The 20,564-nt window shown below is 39.1% G+C and overlaps 1 protein-coding gene across 1 annotated transcript in view; it reads left to right on the plus strand.

Annotated features, from left to right (window-relative positions):
* LOC139731359 (SWI/SNF-related matrix-associated actin-dependent regulator of chromatin subfamily A containing DEAD/H box 1-like) overlaps positions 1–20,564 on the plus strand; it is a 96,473-nt gene that overhangs the window by 56,018 nt on the left and 19,891 nt on the right. Inside the window, exons 10-11 of the mRNA XM_071642253.1 lie at positions 19,168–19,267; positions 20,420–20,555. Of these exons, the coding sequence (XP_071498354.1) occupies positions 19,168–19,267; positions 20,420–20,555 (236 nt within the window). The remainder of the gene's footprint in view (positions 1–19,167; positions 19,268–20,419; positions 20,556–20,564) is intronic.

The following is a 20,564-nucleotide window of genomic DNA, read 5'->3' on the forward strand; positions in this document are numbered from 1 at the left end:
CTGCCAAAACGAATTACGACATCACAACATGGTATCCGGATTGCAAAAAAAGCAACAACAAAAAAACAAAAAACCAGCAAGCGCCTTCCTTCTACTACACATACACAAGTCATTCATATACAAATGTACATAAACACAATCCTTTTACAATGTATTCAAACTCATAAATGTGCACATAGACATTGACATGTAAAATACTTGTGTACAGGCATATATGTAGAGTTGTATACAGAAAATATATTTTTGTACGTAGGTGCACTTGAAATATTTTCCTTCATTTATCGAAATTGGTTATACCAATATTACTTGTGTTACATCTCTTGCTTTGTCTTCATGCAGCTTTATAAAGTACCATCATACATTATGTATAAGAAGACTTTGCCAAAAGAACTTTTTGCTAATTTTGCCCCAAAATATAACTAATAAATACAAACAAAGGGAAACTAACCAGAAATGAATATAACTTATTAGTGAAAAATTGAGCAAAGAAAATGGGATTATACACGTAGCTCAGTTGGTAGGGCACCCGTCTAGTAATCCTGAGGTCTCGGGTTTGAATCCTGATGGAATCCCATTTTCTTTGCTCAATTTTCCACTTGAAAATGTAACTCAACTCTCCAAGATCTATTTTACCTGATGGCTCCACCGGAATGCAATGCAATGCAGCAAACGTAATCAAAAACACTTTCACTTTTCTTCCAAACATATTGCCAGGAGGGGTTCAAAATTTTGCGGAAACTCTCAATGGGAGAGTGTGATGTGATCCTCTGCCAGAGCCTCCTTTGTCGTGATCTTGTGAGGCTAATGCAAACAAAAAAAATGTGAAGACAGTTTCTATCATTGCCCATCTTGATTTATCACCCCTGTACTAGCAATTAACATTGAGAAAGGGTTATGCAGGTACAATCTAGAATGCTTTGTTCACGACCGTCTGGAATTCTCCTCATCGCTGAGGAGATAGATGATGGTATCCAGTCCTTCCTGTTCACATATAAATCTTATTCATTTGTTTTTTCTTCTTCTTCAGTACTTAGTCTGTCTGAGAGTCTTCATGCAATTAGCATCTTGAAGTATCCATCAATTTTTAAACTGTGGCAGCTACAAGTGTAGAGCCCATCAATAATAGCTTTAGGGATATGGAGAATCCTTATCCTTGGCAGGTCACTGTTCTTGGAAGTATTGAACTGAAACCTCTCAATCTGCTGGGCTTGGCCAACCCAAAGCATTATGTATATAACTTGATAATGATTTCATCACGTTTATCCTGTTGAATCTGTACCAAAAGGAACAACCATGTTTCAGTTTTTACTTTCTGTGTTCTGTCTTCCATAAGGGAAACAGTCTGTACTAAAGTTAGCTTTGCACAAATGGTTTTATAACAACATGCATCTTTCACAATGCTGTGTGGTACATCTTATAGTTAAGCAAGGTGCTGGTTAGCTTTTGATGTGTAAAATTTTAAAGATAATATACACTTGACATGTGATCATGCTGCGACACCTCTTACGGACTTTATTTAGCAAGGTGACAATTTGCTTTAGATGTGTAAAACTCTTCAAAACAACCTGTATACACCTGACACTTATTGATCATCATGCTGCCTCACCTGTTGTAGACTGAAATAAGGCACCAATTAATTTTAAAAGTATGTCATACGCTCAACGTTTATCAATCATTCTGCGACCCCTATCATGGACTAAAGCAAGAGTGTCGATTAGTTCATAAAATGATGTATCAAACTCTTCAGAAAGTACACAACTGACATTTATTGATCATGCTGGGACACTTGTTAATATAGACTGAAACAAGGCGCTGATTACTTTTAAATATACAAAGTCTCTTCAGATAGTGAACACTTGACATTTATCAATTATGCTGCAAAAACCTCTTATAGCATACAGCAAGGTGCTAGTTAGCTTTAAATGTAGTTGTATAAAACTATTCCGAGTATACTTTCGACATTTAGTGATCATGCTGCATCACCTCTTATAGACTGAAATAAGATGCCAATTACTTTTAAACGTAGACATTCTCTTCAGAAAGTATATACTTGACATTTATTGATCATGCTGCAACACCTCTTATAGACTACAGCAAGGCAGTCATTACTTTTAAATGTACAAAACTCTTCAGAAAGTGTAGAACTGACATCGATTGATAATACTGGGACACCTGTTTTACTAGACTGAAGCAAATCACCAATTAGTTTTAAATGTACAAAACTTTAAGTGTATAAAATTCTTCAGAAACTATACACCAGACATTTATTGAACGTGCTCTGATACCTCTCATAGACTACAGCAAGGCACTGATCACTTTTAAATGTACCAAGGCATTTCAGGAAGTATACACTTTACATTTATCAATCATTCTATAATCCCTTGCATAGACTAAAGCAAAACTGCCACTTAGTTCAAAAAGTATCAAACTCTGCAGAAAGTAGACACTACTCATCTATCATTCATGCTGTGATACCTTTCTGCAGTGACAGAGAGCATGTCAGTTTGTGCTTTCACAGTCGAGGGAGGTTCTGCAATGTAACAAGAAGATGAGAAGGAATGGTCTTTGTAATCCAAGATCCATCATAATACATGAATCTTCATAATATATGATTGGATCATAGACACTATTGTTATGGTCTGTGCATCTTTTTGTGAGCTCTTCCATGTCAAAGTCTCTGTCAACTTCTCTTTGTAAGAAGAAAATCAAAGGAAATAAAGTTTGTCTAAGGCGCATCCAAGTTGATGGGACTACTCGGAACAAGATAGCCGCATTCATCGGTGCTTTTTTCGCAGTCTGCATCTTCCAATCGCTGCCATATTGTTGGCAAGTTCTCTTGACAGCCCAACTCAATGCTGCCCTCTCCCGTACTTGAGGAATTTGATAAGCGGATTGATGATGAGCGGTTTGTGCCACTGCTGCGTTGGCTATCACTTTCCTCCGGTAGAACCGTTGCCGCGGTGCTGGAAGGTGGAGTTCCAGCGTAACACGGCATGACCCTTTCGCCCCCAGCTCCAGGCATGTGCATCCAGATCGCTCGTCGGTTTGCGTATGCATTCAACAGCTCTTTAGGAACTGCCTTTGGAGTGTCCGAAACTCTCATTGACCTGGTGCGCCAGGTGGTCTGTGCACTTCGAGGCTGGATGTGGCAAGCCGTTGCAAGATCCAGATTCTCAAGGCTCTCACAGGAATCAGGAACCTCGTAGGTGTGGTGCATCCTACCAATGATTCTCTCCATTCCTGGGATGAAGAACCCTGGGCGAACTGGAAGATGCGGCCTGCTTCCGTATCCTGGACCGTCATCAGGGAGGACCATTGTCGTTGGCCGCGAGGATGAGGAGAAAGATTCGGTGTCTGCGTCATAGTCCCGTATGGGACCACGATCGTCAGCTATCTGGTATCGTTCCTGGATGTCAGACAAGGATTCGTAGTACCCTTCCTCCTCCTCCTGCTCTTTAAGGGTCAGGCTATCACGGGGCAAGGGAACACCCTTGACAACTTCCTCTTTGCTGATAACTTTCTTGGTAGAGATGTCGTGTGGAGTTGGTGGTCGAGCTCTGTGTTTATGATAGGTCTGTGTAGCATTAAATAGAGAATGGACAGTCGTTGAGAAGTGTACAGGTTTCAATCTTTGTGACCTACGTCAAAGTTTCAGAATAATGGTCACTTGTAAAAACTGCATATCAAGAAATACTTTTTGTTTCACTGTCTGCTTCTGTAAGAAGTCGGGTTAGTAAGAAGATATTTCCTTTAATACTGTGGCATATTGAAGGAGCTACATTTTGTACAAGTCTGTCATGTTTTTCAACAAACCTAAGCAGACCAAGTCAATACTAAATGCCATGAGTGCATCGCTATAATAATCATTTGATAGGCTCGGTAAAGAAGACATTTGCAATGGACGATTTTCTCCAAGGATCCTTTGGGATGAAAGAAGGGAGATTTGTCTGGAGAAGAAGAAAGAATGTGAAGGAGGAGGAGAAGAAGCAGCAACAGCAGCAGCAGCAGGAATAGGAGGAGGATTTGCCCTGACATGGAGTGATCCATAATACCTTTGTTACATGTATGTTGCCTCTGTTCTGCTGTTGATACTTGTTGTAGAACCATTTCAGGAACTTCAGCAGGAACACCAAGGTGGTGAAGGAAGAGATGGCTACCATGATTAGTAGGAGGAGGCGATTGGAAGTATCTGTATCCAATTACACAAAGACAGAAAAGAAACATTTTGCAGCTGATTGACAAATTGCCCTTCTTTGACACACCTACATGTAAAATAAATACCGTTTATTGTAGTTGTAGCCATGTTAAAGAAATCATGGGCATGCATACTTGGGTTGGACTCAAACCAATAGCATTTTAGATCTTATCAACTAAATGGGTAGTAACAGCTGCTTTAAAGGTTCCGAATCATCATGGTAGTTGTATGCCCATGATTTTTGATCATGACAACTATTAAGACCTCGTTTACAGTGCGGGGCTGGGCCGAGCTGCGGCCGAGCCGAGGCCGAGCCAAGCCTCAATTGCGAGGCCGAGCCCCGCAATTTTGTCCGTTTACACTGCTGGGCTCGGCCGCGCTTTTGATTCAAACCTTTCAATTTTTTGTCGTAGTGGCACTCTGCTTGTAAACAAACGCAATTTGGTATTGTCTGGTTTTCAGACCCTTTGCCAACAGAATTCCGTGACGGCAAAGTCGCTGTTCGGGCAAAGGCATTTGCCGAAGGAAAAATCCTTTGCAGGACAAAACCAACTTAAACTATACTAGTATCGACGTTGAGGGGGTTAATATCCTGAATAGCGAAATAGTACAGGCAGCGGGGTTTGAAAGCCAGACTAAAATTGGCCGCGCATTTGGCCCAGTTTGCGTTTACACCAAGAAAAGGCCGGGCTCGGCTGCGGCTTGGCCGTGGCCGAGACCACCTCCAGAGCGTGGCCAAATGCGCGGCCAATTTTGGCCTAGCATTTGGCCTTTTGTGCGTTTACACCGAAAGGAAGGTGGGCTCGGCCGCGGCCGAGCCTCGCACTGTAAACGGGGTCTGAAAGACCGATTGATTTAACGCTTATTTACATCGATGTACAGGGCAGTAGGTCAAATCAGTTGCAATAAAAACAACTTGATGCAAGAATCATTAATTTGAAAGAAAATATGTGTCACATTGCAACAAGAGTACTGCAATTTGAATGTGACTTCAGTGATACGTACCTTTCACTTTCTATTACTTTGTCTTCTTTTTAACTTTTTCAGAAGTATGGGCAGGAGGTCAAAGCACTTTAAACATCAACAGTGATTTTGTTTTCTTTCTTTTTTTTGTTGAAGACTTTCATTGATCTAGCTCCTTTGTGAATATTCTAATTTTCAAAGAATACAAGATTTCCTCAGTCTTTGTGTTAGAGAGAAGTGAAAGGATGTGCCCTCTTTTAAACCGCTCATAAATGTCATACACTCTGTAGAAAGTGAAACATCAAACCGTTCAAGCGGTCAGCAATTAGTGAACACGCAATTTGAAAGTCACAAGTCAGATTACTGTATTAGTCAAATTGCATACTCTGACAAATATAAAGGATGCCCTTCAGAGAAAATGGTCTCATGACCTTGGATGTCATTGTTCTGTTTCTCACTGAGAGTGAGTGCGAGACAATAGGACCCAAATGGCCTTTATCCATCTTGTGTCTGTCATCCATTGCAGACCTTTAAGGTTTACCCGCTAGACTCTCTCGTGGCAAGTAACATCCCCACCCACCATTATGCCAATTTGCGACCAACTTGAGAGACTGAGGTCACTTGCTGAGGTCAAAGGTCATTGCAGATTTGCCTGCAAAGTAGTTTATATGAGTCCAAATGACTTTGCAACCATAACTCTCATTGTGAGGAAACTTTGGTCATGGAGCTGTCTTGCCGCCTCTACTGCCTCTTCTGTTTCTATCCTCATTTATTATCGCAGTAAATTTAATCTTTGTGTGGACATTCGTGCAGTTCTGCTTTTAGTCTTCAAGTATCTAATTTGTCACCTATATCTTGTGACTCTTCTGCAGATTGCATTTAACATTATTTTGTTCCTTTCATTCAGGGTATATTAGAGTGTATACTTCAATTTTTTGTTTCCAACTGTGTGAAACGCCATCTGGCAAGTTGCCTCATGTCAGTGCGGTTAGTACCATGACCAACACTCTTCTATTCATCGTCTAATCAAAAGCTCTTATTCCCAAGATGACTGATTGGTTTCATTGATGTACATAAAGGATTTATTTTTTTGTAACCAAACTTTCAGTTTCTACACCATTCCGTAGTGCCCCCATCCTGAAAGGCTGCCAAAGGCATTACGTTTTTCAGGTTCTCCATCCATCTATCTGCCTACTCCAATCTTAAAGTATGATTTAAAAGTGCAAAGAAAATGCAGAGACTCCTGTGGTTCTTGACCTAGGTATGGTATATGAGGTGTACTTCAGCTGCTTAGGGAAAAATCCTTCAAGGTCAAAGGTCAAAAGCTACTGAAATATGTCTTCATTATGCTATTTTCCTACTGAGTTAAAGGGAACCAAAGCCATAGCCTTCATGTGAAGTTATTAGTATTCAAATGCTTGATATGTTCGGATTAACCAATGCAAGTTTGAGCCAAAGAGGGCAAGGAATAAGGAAATTTCAGCTTTGCAAAGTTCAACGGTCAGTAGAGGGCAGCAGACAGCTTGTGACATAATTGTGGACATGTCTCCAAAGGTTCAATTCATGAAATTTCACATTTATTAAGTTTTCTCAACAATGAGAGTAATTCCTTGTCCAAAGTCCAAATATGGCACAAAAAGAAATGCATTTTGCAAGCGCATATTTTGAAGTTGAACCATGTTTATGTGAATCAAGAGAAAACTTAAGAATACTATAGTGAAAGTTTGTGTAGAAAATGAACGGAGAGTTGTCCACAAGTTCCAACCTGAGTTAATTTGTCCCCTGCTACGATTCATTTATTTGAGCAGCTGTAGCTTCCCTATTCCTTGCCCAATTTAGCTCGAATTTGCAATGAATAAATCCAATATGTCAAGCATTTGAATAAGAGAAACTTCATCTGAAAGTATTGGTTCCCTTTAAGGATGTTCAGTGATGATAAAATCTGGTAAGGAGGAAGGGTAAAAAAAAGGACTGCTGTTAGAACATGTAAGTTATAACGGAATAGAAAGATGATAAGGTGGAGGTATCCCTGTTGACCGTCATCTGCAGCTGAATTACTGTAGTTACTTTTCTCTCTTTTTTTTTCTTTTTTTTTTTGTCAGCCAAAGTGTGCAATCATCTTTGGGACAGAGTTGATGAAGAAGGCTTAGTATGGGGTGCATACCATGGCTTGTGGATCCATTAGCGGGTAAAGAAGTCACCGAAAGACCAGTTTGTTGCTCTAGAAGTGGTGATGTTGCCATAGAGATGAGAGATGTTGCCGGGATGACACCTCGTGTCGCTGATGATGCGTCCTCTGTGCCAATGAGCCAGCCATTTCCATGTTCCTGAACGAAATCCGTTGGGGTTGGATGAGCCGTAATGTCTGCGAGTACAAGACCAGACAAATTTGAACGTTGACTCAGGATCATGTCTGTAGCGAAGACGTTTTTGAGGAAAAACTTTATAGCAGTCTTCATGTAGGTGCATTAATTCATTCTATTTTTCACCACCTGTCTGTTAAATCGTGTTCTGATAGCGTAGTTTTGAGATTTAGGAAATGAGTTGGAGGATTTTGTTGTTGTTGTTGTTGTTGTACAAATGCATAATTTGGAAATTGGAATAGTGGTTGCCTAAAATAGAAGAAAAGAAATGACTGAAGAAGATTGCTACGATCACCACATATAAAGGAATCATGCAATTAGACTGTGAATACAATGCATGATTTGTAAATATCCAGGCCATACCGAGTGAGTTATAGTCATGGCTGATTTCTTAAAACTTGCTCTCAATGTGTGATTCATTAACCAACCTGTCAGAGGTGTTGTGCTGATCAGTGGCAAATTGATGGCTTGTACTGTGATCAAGAAACCGGGTTTGAACTTGCTATGGTCACTCCTGAAGATAACCACGATGGAGGAGGCGGTGGAGGTAAAGTCCATCTCGCGGAGAAAATGGCCAGTGCGATGACCGGACCACCTCTTCCACACATCATTGGTAGTGTTCAAGTGGTCAGCTTCATTGCTGTTGAACCAGAAATGGTCAGCTCCATCACCAATGAACAAGTAGTCCATATCTCCCTCGGTGTTGAAACATTGGAAGTTCAATGAGATGAGTGCCCCCTCACTGGCCACGATATGCCAGTACTGGTAGTGGTTGTTGCTGTAGTTTTGTGGATGGCCAGTGGACATGATTGTGAGGTTCATGCCATGTTCAAGAACCAGTACTGTGAGAGTTTTAAAAAAAAATACATCTAAAAGATATGATGCAAGACAGGTGCCATTCTCTTGATATACCTACATTGAAGTGAAACTGAAACTGGCTCCACTTCAAAAACAAACTACTAAACAGGAAACGAAAAACAAACTACTTGATGCACTGTGGCAAAAAGAAATATCATCATTTGCCAACTTGACCCAACTAAATGTGTGTCTGTTATATCTTTTTCTTCAATTCTCCCTCTTTTCTTGGGTTTTTTTCAAAATGCACATACAACAATGTTTATGTGCAGGTACATTAATTTTTGCATTACATCATTTGGCAGTAAAACATTGTTTTCCTTTTTGTTTTGAACAATGATTGAAATCCTTTGATGAGAGCTATCAGAATATATTTTGGGACACTTTCATCTCAGTCTGTAACATGCAAAAAATATCACAAACAATCTAGACCATCAACAGTGTAGCTAGTTGTATTGCTGATGTAGTTGCAGGGAGACTGACAGCAGTGATCAGTATGATTTTGTTCCTAATTTTGAGTGATGCATCAAGTATATTCTTGCTACTGTCTTGCAGTAACTCCTTGTATTTATTAAAGGGATTTAGTTATCATCAGCTTGATGTGCAGAATTCACATACCTTCATCCGCTACGGACTTGATCGTCATATTCAATTCAAGATTCTCCTGGAAATTTCTTGGGTAGCTAATTTTCAACCAGGCACTGTTGGTAACAGACCTCACACTGCTTGGAGTACTGCTGCCGCTGAATGTAGCCAATGTGGTGTCGGGGTGGCGATCAAGACCATCGCCAATCATCAGGAACTGGAAGCCTTCGTAGAAATTGAAGCGATTGAAGCCGAACCAAACCCTACGCCCTTCGTGCGCGTGAAAAGTCCAAATAGAAAGCCTCACACCGTCTGCCAGATCCTCCGATGAAATTGTGATGTCATCATCATTGGCTAAGGATATGTCTTTTTCTTTGAAATGAGACAATACAACTTTAATTTTCACTAGCAATGATTACATGCTTTTTAGTTTTCCGTTGGTATGGGTACATTATTTCTTTTTCTCTTTCCCACTCTACATAGAAGAAAGGGAGAGAAAAATCTGAATAATTATGATATGGCATATTATCTTGTAGTGATCGTGAATGCTGTAATCTCATTGGTCAATCAACCACTGAATATTTCCCGTATTCCATGATAAGGTCATATTGTGCGCATGCGCTAAATCCGCCACTGAATATTTTCCGTATTCCATGACACGACGTCATGATATTACACAGCATGTAAGCTGCACGTGTAATCAGCTCGCGAGATGTAAGTCAACATGGTTGACAGCCGGCAATTTCAAAATCATTCACGAGAGGGAATCAGTGAGAAGAAGGTTAGCACAATGCCTAAAACTGTAGATCTACACTCAAAAAGATAAAATTGTTACCCCCTGCTTGTTCTCACGAAATACAGGAAATTTCTACAGTCTGGTGCTATATTCCATTCGGCCCCCGGCCTCATGGAATATGACACCAGACCATAGATATTTTCCCGTATTTCATGAACAAGCAGGGGGTAACTAATAGTACGTAGGGGTGAAGTTTTTTATTCCAAATATTTGTTATTCTGAAAATTCGTTAATTCAAACGTGAAATAAGGTTCATTATTGTTCCAAAGGTTCAGTACTTCAGATTAATGAATCTTTGGAATAACAAACCTTACACTACTTTTGGATCAACAAACCTTTGGAACAACAACCTTATTTCATTTTCTGAGTGACAAACTGTAACTATACCTGGGTTACTCTTCCACATTAACACTGTTCTCCTAAATGGCCAAGCCACTTTCACTACCCCCAGCATCGTCAGGTACCCATTTATACACCTTCCTTTAATAAAGAGGGGGCATAGCTTGATTGATTTGATTAATTTGAATTTATTTCCACTTTGTGTTCTCAAAAACAAGAAACAAACAAAACTGAGTTACAATGATTACCACTATACAGGGGATGTTCAAAAATAATTGAAATGTATAATGCTAATACTGTACAAGCTGAAATTTTCACGGTGGTTTTATTTTCGCGAATTTTGTGAATCGCCTTTGAACCATGAAAATAACAACACACAAAAATAACAACACGTGAATAACTATGTTCAGTTAGACCCTCGCAACCGCGAAATTAACAACACATGAAAATGTCCTCCAAGTAGCAATTTGCAAAAATATCTGTATGCGAAAATTTCAGCTCGTACTGTATCATAACATGTGTACATTTGCAACAAATAGTATAATGTTATTATGTAGTAGTAGTCAAAAGAACCAAAGTGGGGTGCCTTTAATAATCAAAAGCACAGCTTGTATTACTACAGCCCCAGAAAATTAGATTAGTTGACAAAATATCATGTCCAAACTAAGATGTATGCACTTGAACCCAGGATTTTGTGTTCAAGGGTCCCCAAACCCTATCCACTGTATCGTGGCTATTGTATCTGCACTTCATGAAATTCAAATGCCTGAGTATTCTCTTTGATGTTGTGGGGTTGCTATTTAAAGTCAGATTGCTGTTTGTTCAGTGCTCCAAAGGCAAAATCAGGACAGCTCCTTTTCAGTATGCGATGTTCATAATATTGACTTGCAGGGAAAATAAAATCTATTGAAACAAACTCAAGTGAGATAGTCACATGACCATAAGGCCCCCAGACACTAAAAAAATAGTTTTTCTAAGATGTTCTCTGAACAGTGAAGTACCACTGTAGCAAATTCAATGAAATGAGATCAGGACCTCACAAGTTTCCCATTCACCTGCATGCAAGCAGTGTTCACAAGATTTCCTTTGGTTGATGTAAAGTGGAAACAAACGGATTATATCCTTCTCATTTATTAATCATTCCCTTTTCATGACTTGAGCAAGGGATATATACATGTATATGAGGAAGAGACTAAATTTGCTGAACCATTTTAAAGGGACTGTACAGTACTGGTTGAGGTAGGGATTCATGTTTTGAACATTCCTAAGTGAGATAATGAAAAGCCTCTTATGAAATATGAAAGAGCATGTAATTTTAAGAAGGATTCAACATTTATTTGATGAAAATTGGTTTTCAAATGGCTGAGATAGCAAAAAAAGTGCTAATAATGAAAGGCGACATGCCACAACTTTATTAGGATCTCTTTGTTTCACCTTGTTTTTGGATATCTCAGCCATTTCAAAACCAATTTTCATCAAATAAACTTTTGATACCCCTTAGAACTGCATGCTCGTTGACATCTCATCATAGAGTGGTTTCTGAATATCTCGCAAAACGTTAAAAGCTAAATCTACACCTCGACCAGAACTACATACCCTTTAATACCAAAAAATGAGATCTGAAATATTTTAACCCCCCCCCCAAAAAAAAAAGAAGAAGAAGAAGAAGAAGAAGAAGAAGAAGAAGAAGAAGAAGAAGAAGAAGAAGAAGAAGAACTGTAAGTCAAAGACATCTTTCCTTGGCCATTCTGAGTAATAGAGTATTAAAATCATAAAGCATATTCATGACTGTGTTTTTAAAACAGACTTACTGTATTCTGTAAGATTTCATTTCTTTTTGTTCTGCTTTCCGTTTGTACTGGAATGGTAATTATGATAGATTTTACAGTACTTAATTTGGTAACAATCATCATGAAGCTTCCAAAGACAAAAGGAGCACATTGATAACTTTCACATATCAATTTGTGTTTAAATTTGCTCTCAAATCTTCTGTTTAAATGTTTTCTTCTTTTTTTTCTCAAAACTTGCAAACATCTCATGTGATTTTTGGGAATTGAAGTTTAGAAACATGCCTGGACTGTCGAGAGTTTTGTCCTTGTTAACCCATTGAGGATGGACTAATTTTGCTACAACACGCATTACTCCTAGGCACTTGCCCAATTATACTTGGGACTCGTCCTCAACGGGTTAATCAGATACTTTTTGGTGTCTTACCAAACCTGCATCTCATACAAATGTAAGCCCACCTCCCCCAGGCTTCCCTCCTCTCCCCTTGTCCCTCCCCTCTTCTACAGTATTTGCGGTCTCCTACGCAAGCCTCCCAGTTTGGGTCTTGGGCAATAAGCCCCTGGACAATTACCCCAGACCCTTCCCCTGATCCTAACCCTAATCCTAATCCTGAACCTAATCATAACCCTGCTCTAAACCCAAACCTTAAACCTAACCCTAAACCTAGCCTTTACTCTGACCTTGATGCTAACGAGTATTTTTGCTGGGGGGGGGGGGGGGGGGGGGAGGTATTATTGCCCTGATAGGCCTAGTTCTTAGACACAATGTTAGCAGGATTACTGTGTGCAAACAGAAATTCCTTTTACATCCAAAACACAAGAAAAGAATGAAATAGAGCAGAGTTCCTTACCGATCCTGCCAAGTACTGGATCGATCATCGCCGAGAATGAAACGAGTACAGCAAATTTGCAAATTGCATGCAACAGAAGGGATGCCATGTTCTTCCCGCGTTGGTTGGCTTTCCCAGGAATTGAGATATTCAACAACTATCAGTCTGATGGAGATTTGATTTTCGTTTGTATTAAAGGAGGAACAGATGATAGTGGCAATGTGACTTTGTTATGACATGAAAGCAAAAACAATGCCTGGAACTACCTTCTTTTGATTGGACAAACCCATACCAGGGAATCAGCCCTTGGATGTGATTGGCCAGCGCTGATTCTTTTGATGGACGTGTTTTGTCCCTAATGATACCAGGTATAAAATTGAATGACGCATGTGTTTTCTCTTTGAAATGAAAAGATGAAGGCTGTTATTATGCCGTCATTTTGTTGTTGTTTAGTTTTGTTTTTTAATTCTTTCCATCTTCTCCTGGCGTGAAATCAACCCAAAAAATGTGTGACTGATGATTTATGAACTTTCTACTCCAGAATAATGGCCATAGGAGAATGGCTGAAGTGCGGGTTTGAAGTGGGCATGCAGTAAAGAGACAGAGCACACTTGAAAAACATGTGCACAGTTTCTGTCTCGTTCAAGAATGTTACAATGGGTTTTGATACCATTTCAGTTTCTCTGTATGAATGGAGATGTCTCTTGATAAATTACCCAGAACTGCTCTCTCATCCAAACTGAAGGACCATCCATGCCTGGATATTGTCTTGATCATCTTTTTTACCAAAAATTTTTATCCTAGTCATACAACCACCACTGCTCTATCTGAGACGACCTGGGAGTTGGACCTTCTTTGCAAATATCCGACTGTCCCAGTTTTGAATCGGTGAGAATTTGATGCACGAGTTATAACTTTGGAACTATTTTAACACATGAGCGCAGCTTGTGGGTTTTAGACTGTTTCCAAAGTTAAACGAGAGCATCCGATTCTCAATGATCCATGAAATAGGACTGTGCATCATTTGTTTTGTAAAATGGGCCTGTATATATTCATGAAATTCAACATTTTCCCCCATCGTGAATGTGGTACACCTACAACAGTATACAAGACTTGAGCCATGCATTCTAATTTTTCAGGACACGTGGCTCAGTGTGGATCAGTGAAAGTCAATTCATGATGATTGACCAGTCAGATTGCAGAGATTTTAAAGCCCATTTTATAAAAGAGATTGGAACGTTAGCCATCAATACATTAATATGATTACATTGGGCTACCCATCTAACCATATGTACACACACCTGAATATCAATGACAAACTAAGGCTGCTTCACAATATACCTTTATGCAATACATTACGAACCTAACCTTCATAGAACATCAACCTTGTGAAAAGATATTGACAAAAACAAAACCACCGTAATTCACCTGTTATAACCCTAAAAGTATACATATTTTGATAATTGGATCATTATTTCTATAAATCTGGCACTAGTGTGCTTTGTGCTTTAAATTCTGCTCCCTAACCGGTGGTACTGATGTGTGCACATTCTAGCTACAATGTATATTTGCACCTTTTTATGAATAATATTAAGATTCCATGTCAATCATTTAGTGAGGTATTGATCAAAGTGCATGCACATGTGCATGTGCGTTGCATATCACTATCATTCAAGATGTATTTGGGAAAATAAATTATTGATAGCGCAATCATTTGATTTAAAGAATCGCGAGATCGTCACATCTATTTCAGGTCGTTTTTGTTTTTTACACTCTTTAAAATTTACATTCAAAACCCAATAGATAAAAATCTGAATGCTAAAAAATTGTTATTTTGCAGAGGTCATCTCTTAAGTATATTAGTCCAGGCTAGAAGGCACCCAACCTTGTTTTTTGATATATATAATGTTTTTTAATGGTTTCTTGTCAATTCGAGGGTGCTGATTCCAAATCCGATTGATGCCACTCGCGTAACCTTGAGCATTTTCGGCAAAATGCGAAAATCCAAAATGGCCGCCAGATATGCTAATTCGGCCGTGGTAAGCACAGTAATGTGCATTATATGACCAATGATTCCACCAAACTTTGTACATTTCTGTTCCTAGAGTTCCTCCATCTGCATTTGCAAGCGAATTTTCATTTCATATAGGTTCATTAAGCATTTAAAGCTCATTTTTTATTCAAAATGGCCGCCATTCTTATGCTAATGTACTGTATGAATGGCAAAACATATGCATGGAAATATAGAACAAATTTACTGTATTTCCCGTACCTACGCTATTATAAAGTGTTGCACGTGCAATATGTTGGGTGTCACTTACAATATATAGGGGGCCTCTCCATATATGAGCATTTAATATTCATAAACCTTACGATGTTGAACACAATTTCTTATATATTTCATTTTGTCCCAAAAAAGTCTCAACAATATACTGAGTTCACTAAACGTCTCGCAAGGAATCAATATACCACCATATTTTACATGCCGGTTGAATATAAAAATGTAATACTAACACAATATATTAAGGAGCCTAGATACATGATATTTATCAAATAATGTTGAAAATGGAGGGGAAGCTATAAAGCAAAGCTTGTATTATGCATTCCCCTAAAACCATACTAACAAAGTACAGAAAAATCCTATACAGTAAGTGCAGAAACACATGGTTGCAGACAAAAACACATCGGACATTAATGACACAACTAAAAACCCTTTACATTGTAGATTTTTTTTTTCCAGCAAGGAGTTGAGGGGGGGGGGGGGGGGGGGAGGAGGAAGGAGTCCTGAGGCGAGTTCGAAATGGATCATAACCTCCATTACTTTGATATGATTTAATTTAGAAGTGCCGCCTTGATAGTATCGAGCAAACCTGATTTTCTTCTTGAATTAAAACAACAACAAAAACTGTTGAAGGCATAAATGAAACTGTCCTAATGCAGGGACGGATCCAGGAATTCCGTAAAGAGGGGGCGCGTTTACAAAATTAAAGGGGGAGGGCGCACGCACCCCTCCCCCATTTTTTCTTTTTATTTCTTGTGTTTCAACAAAAAATAAAGGGGGGGGGGCGTGCGCCGGTTGCGGTCCTCCCTGGATCCGCCCCTGCTAATGCAATACCGTACAAACTGTTCATTAAACATCAACCAAGAAGCAATGTGAGGTGCCTCTTTCAGTTCTCTCACAGTTCCAAGGTGTTGATAATATACACTTTGACATCATGATCTCATTCAGTCTTGTCTTAAAACCAAAACTGTCATTTTTATTGTCTTTAAAGACCCCTTAAATTTTATGTTTAGCAGCAGGCGACATCAGCCCCAAATTTGCAGAATTCTCAGGCTAAAGATGCATATCAGTCCTGCAATTGTTTTAATTGCAACCACATCTGGTGATGTTCAGCATTTCCTCAGGGGTCAGAGGGCGATTATTTGCCACAGAAACAGGATGAAGACATGAAGACTTGCTTGATCACCACCCGTTGAAGCCCTGTGGCTTTGTTGCCAGGCCAGAGACAGTGTTGTAGGTAACTTGGGTGGTATCAGAGATGACATCAGACCAGCATATGTCCCAACCTGTTTTGGGGTCAAAGCTTTAAAGTTACAGTAGGGAAATCTAGGCTTGTGGGATTTCAGGCGCATTGATGGCAGGTTGTTCAAGGGGGCATTTCATGAAGTGTTTTGGCAGATCTTTTCTTTTTGAGAAACTGTTATAAGCTATTAAATCCTTGCATCTGATTGGCTGAGAGCAAATTTGTCAGACAAAACGCTTCATGAAATGCCCCCCCCCCCCCCCCCCCCCCCAATGCTATCGTGTTTGGAAGGTCAGGGTATGCGTTGACGGCACTGGTGACACTTGCCATCCTTTCCTTCCAGTGTGAGGGAGAGTGATCGAGTGCCAGTGAAGGATGGTGGACTTCCTTAGCCAATGCTTGGAAGGCTTGCCACAGAGGGCTACCTTAAACGTAGCGTTGGCAAGATGGTTACTAAGATGGAAGGCATGGGTCTGATGATAATCTAATAAAGGTTGGGGCAAAGTATCCAGAAGATGAAGTACTCCACTATTGTCTTGAGATGGGTCAGTACTCGGCTCATGTCATCCAAGGACTTTCTATGAGACGTAAAGGCAAGATCATCTGCAAACTTCCTACGTGAAGTGAATGTAATGTCACCAAATATTATGTTAAAAAGACCTCTAGTGGAGTTAGTTTATAGCCACCATTAAGGAGGCCATCATTCAGAGTCCTAACACAGCTGGTCTGGTTACCGAGAGCAATCCTGAATCTGCAAATGCTGAAGATTAAAGACAAGCAGTGTGAAGTTGTTATAACACTGCTTTCAGAATGAGGCAGCACTGTACAGATCTCAGAGTCTCCCTCGAAATCATAGGCCTATACTCAAACACATTCACTCCGAAAAAAACGGTGGTAAAATTCATCTACCATATATAATTCATCTGGGTTAACATTAAAAACTTTGGGGCATTGTTTTCATTTCAGAGATTTGACAACAGGAAGTGAGGTGGTCCCTTTTTGCACTTTCCCCTGCCTCATGTTCTTTCTCGGATGAGGGGACTGAAAAGTTTGTATAATATCGCTTCTAGATAATGTAGAACAGGACAGCTATTAATTGGAAATTTCATTTGTGTCATCTAGGATTCAGCCTTTTAATTCAGTAAATCAGAATGAATATTTTGATGTTGAACATCTCAAGGCAAGTAAGTATCAAATGTTCATATCTAATAATTCCTGATAAACGATCTTGATGTTGGCGTCAATTCAAGTTTTGGTGGATTTTTCCAAATACCTACGGAAAAATTCAGATTGAGGTAGCAAATTTGGATGTTTGCATCAAAAAATAAAACAGCCTTTGTTAGTAACAACCTTCTGATTTTTAATCAGCACACAAATTGGTAAACAGTGTACCTGAATGACAGAAAAAAAAAAGAAAATGTGTTTATTTCACACGCTCTGCCGTTCATATTGTGCAGGGGTATATGAGTGGCATCCATTTTGAAGTTTTGTATTAAGAAGAATATAATAAGCCTAAAAACAATAAAGTTTCTGTTTGTTTGCTTGTTTGTTTGCTTGCTTTGCTAGTGGCACTCATCAGATTTGCATTGCACATGCAAAACTTGATAAAAGCGTAGGTATGTGACTGAAAATTCGTCTTCTATTTCTATGCATATTTGTGGCCATTCATATAGTACATGAGTACAGGAGTGGCGGCCATTTTGAATTGAAAATAAGCTTAATATACTAAATATATCTCTTCAAATGAAAAATTTCTTGCATGTGCAAGTAGAATTACTCAAGGAACAAAAATTTGAAAAACTTTGATGGAATAATTTGTCATAAAATTGACATAACTGGGATTATCATGGCCAAATTAGCATATCTGGCGGCCATTTTGGATTTTTGCGTTTTGCCGAAAATGCTCAAGGTTACGCGAGTGGCATCAATCGGATTTGGAATCAGCACCCTCGAATTGACAAGAAACCATCAAAAAACATTGTATATATCAAAAAACAAGGTTAGGTGCACTTTCTATGGAGCCTAGCCTGGACTATATTCTACAAGTACAAATGTGAAACAAAATACAAAAGCAAACATAATACTCCGCGTACTGGTATACTTTACAATAGATTCCAGGCACGTTAAGTATATGACAAACACAAACTAGGTACCTCGATCCTTAAACCATTATCTTCTTGTACCAGGTGTGCCATTCAAAATGTTTTTGGAAATCAAGAAAAGCAATTAATTAATGTGCTAGATCACTTTCTGTTTATATAGAGCCTAGTCTGAAATTTCACATAACATGTTTAAAGCCTGTGCAATGTTCCAATTATGAAATCAAAATATGGTGTGTGTTTGTTTTTTTTTTCCTTCCAAACTTTTTGTTTTTGGTTTTATGTTTTCATTTGTTTTTAAATATGCAGAACTATTTTTTTTTTTTGAGCTGCAGAGGTATAAGCAGCCCCATTTCTTAACACATTGAGTGCATACTTTTTCCTCATAGTCTTCTCTCAAGGTCATTAAGACAACAGTTTTCCATGATTGCCTCTATGTGTGCTTGGAGTGCTGATTGACACAGGAAAATCTGTAGCGTTGTTCCAAAGTTTTGAAATATTTGCAGTACATCAATTTTCACAGATTTCATGCTACTTCTGGCTAGCGCAAATTGTACAACCAGCAAAAATATTCTTCGCAATTTTCTCTGCAGTTCTGCATGTTTTGAATGGTTTGACATTATTATGTAGCTTGAATTCAAGAACCTGCGAATGTGTTTCCAGTTGCTCAGTGCGGAAAATTAATCACATGAAAATATTGACATTTACAGTACTTCGTGGAGATCATCTGTAAGATTTCTTGATATTCTTGGTATTTTAAAGTGAATATGGTCTGTCCCTTGACAGGTTTTGTGTCATTTAGTTCTTTTTACTTTGTTGTATTTCTTACAGGGACTGGGAAAGACGATCCAAGTGATTGCCTTCTTGGCCCATCTACTGGAAGAAGGGAACAAAGGGCCCCATCTCGTTGTGGCCCCGTCGTCGACCGTTGGTAAGTTTACCCCCCTGCAGACGTTACCTCTTCACACCACAAAGCTCTTTGGACGAAGACCATTGTGTAGTCTTTGTAGAATGCTAGAGCTTGTAACTTGAATGCTTCCCTAATAGTATGATGTGTTTTCTTCATTCATATGAAATCTGGTTATGGGAAGAATTTTTTTTTCTGAAATCATTTTAGTGTATGAATATATAATCTTCATATTGTTTCTATCCGAAATATGATTTTTGCCTGTGGAATTTGGATTTTTAAAAATTTTCCTGCAAGAGTATTCAACACGAAGAAATAAGATCATGGAACATGGAGACACCTTATCAACAAATAGGTTTCTTGGTGATATTTATCTGTATGGTTTTATCCAATGTGTGATGTTTAGTATTCTATGTGAATTGTAGAATTGGCATTTTGTTTGTGATGGTATGTTTTCTTTTCATGATGCTTGGATACATCTCACAAAATGTGACTGAAAATTTTGGGGTGGGGCAGAATTCTTCTATCTTTTCTTGAATAAAAAGTACAGTATCATGATATTGTGTATGCCATACAGTATTTGTATCTACGTAACAAGTTGGATTTTTTTTTGCGAATCAGGAGTTCTCGATAGTTTCGCAAGTGGTTAAATTTGCGATCATGGAGAACAGTTATCAGTGGAGCATTGTGCACTGTATGCATGCATGTTACATTCACGTGTGGACCTGAGGTAATATTCTCGTGTGTAGTTGAATTCATGAAGAGGACCTGACTCACAAAATTTGTGAAAACAGAAACCCTACAAATTATATGCCTTATACAGTACTCTAAAAGTGGAAATTTTCACGGTGTTGTAATTTTCGCGCATTTCGCGCAACCAAAAACTAGCGCGAAAATAAAAGCACGCAAATATTTTTGCTTGCCATATGTTCCTGTGCGTGATGTCTTGATTCCACAGAATTAAAAACGCGCGAAATTCTTCTTAAAGGGCCAAGCGCAAAAAATTAGTCGCGCGAAAATATCCACTTTTACTGTAGTCAGTTACCATCACAATATTAGTGACATAAACTTATGTCTCCTCTCTCTGTCTCTTTGTCTGTCTGTCTGTCTGTCTGTCTGTCTGTCTGTCCGTCCGTCTTTCTTTCTGTCTGTCCTTTGTCTCTCATCTCCCTCCAGATAACTGGGCCCGTGAGCTGAACACGTGGTGCCCGGCCCTGGAGGTGATCCTGTATCACGGCTCCCAGGAGGACAGACATGAGATACGGGACGAGCTCCTCTACGGGGAGAGCTCTTGTAATGTCATCGTCACCTCGTAAGGCCT

The sequence above is a fragment of the Diadema antillarum genome, unplaced genomic scaffold, assembly GCF_040938485.1.
Source record: "Diadema antillarum isolate AM-2024a unplaced genomic scaffold, OU_Dant_1.0 scf00000022, whole genome shotgun sequence".
NCBI lineage: Eukaryota > Metazoa > Echinodermata > Echinoidea > Diadematoida > Diadematidae > Diadema > Diadema antillarum.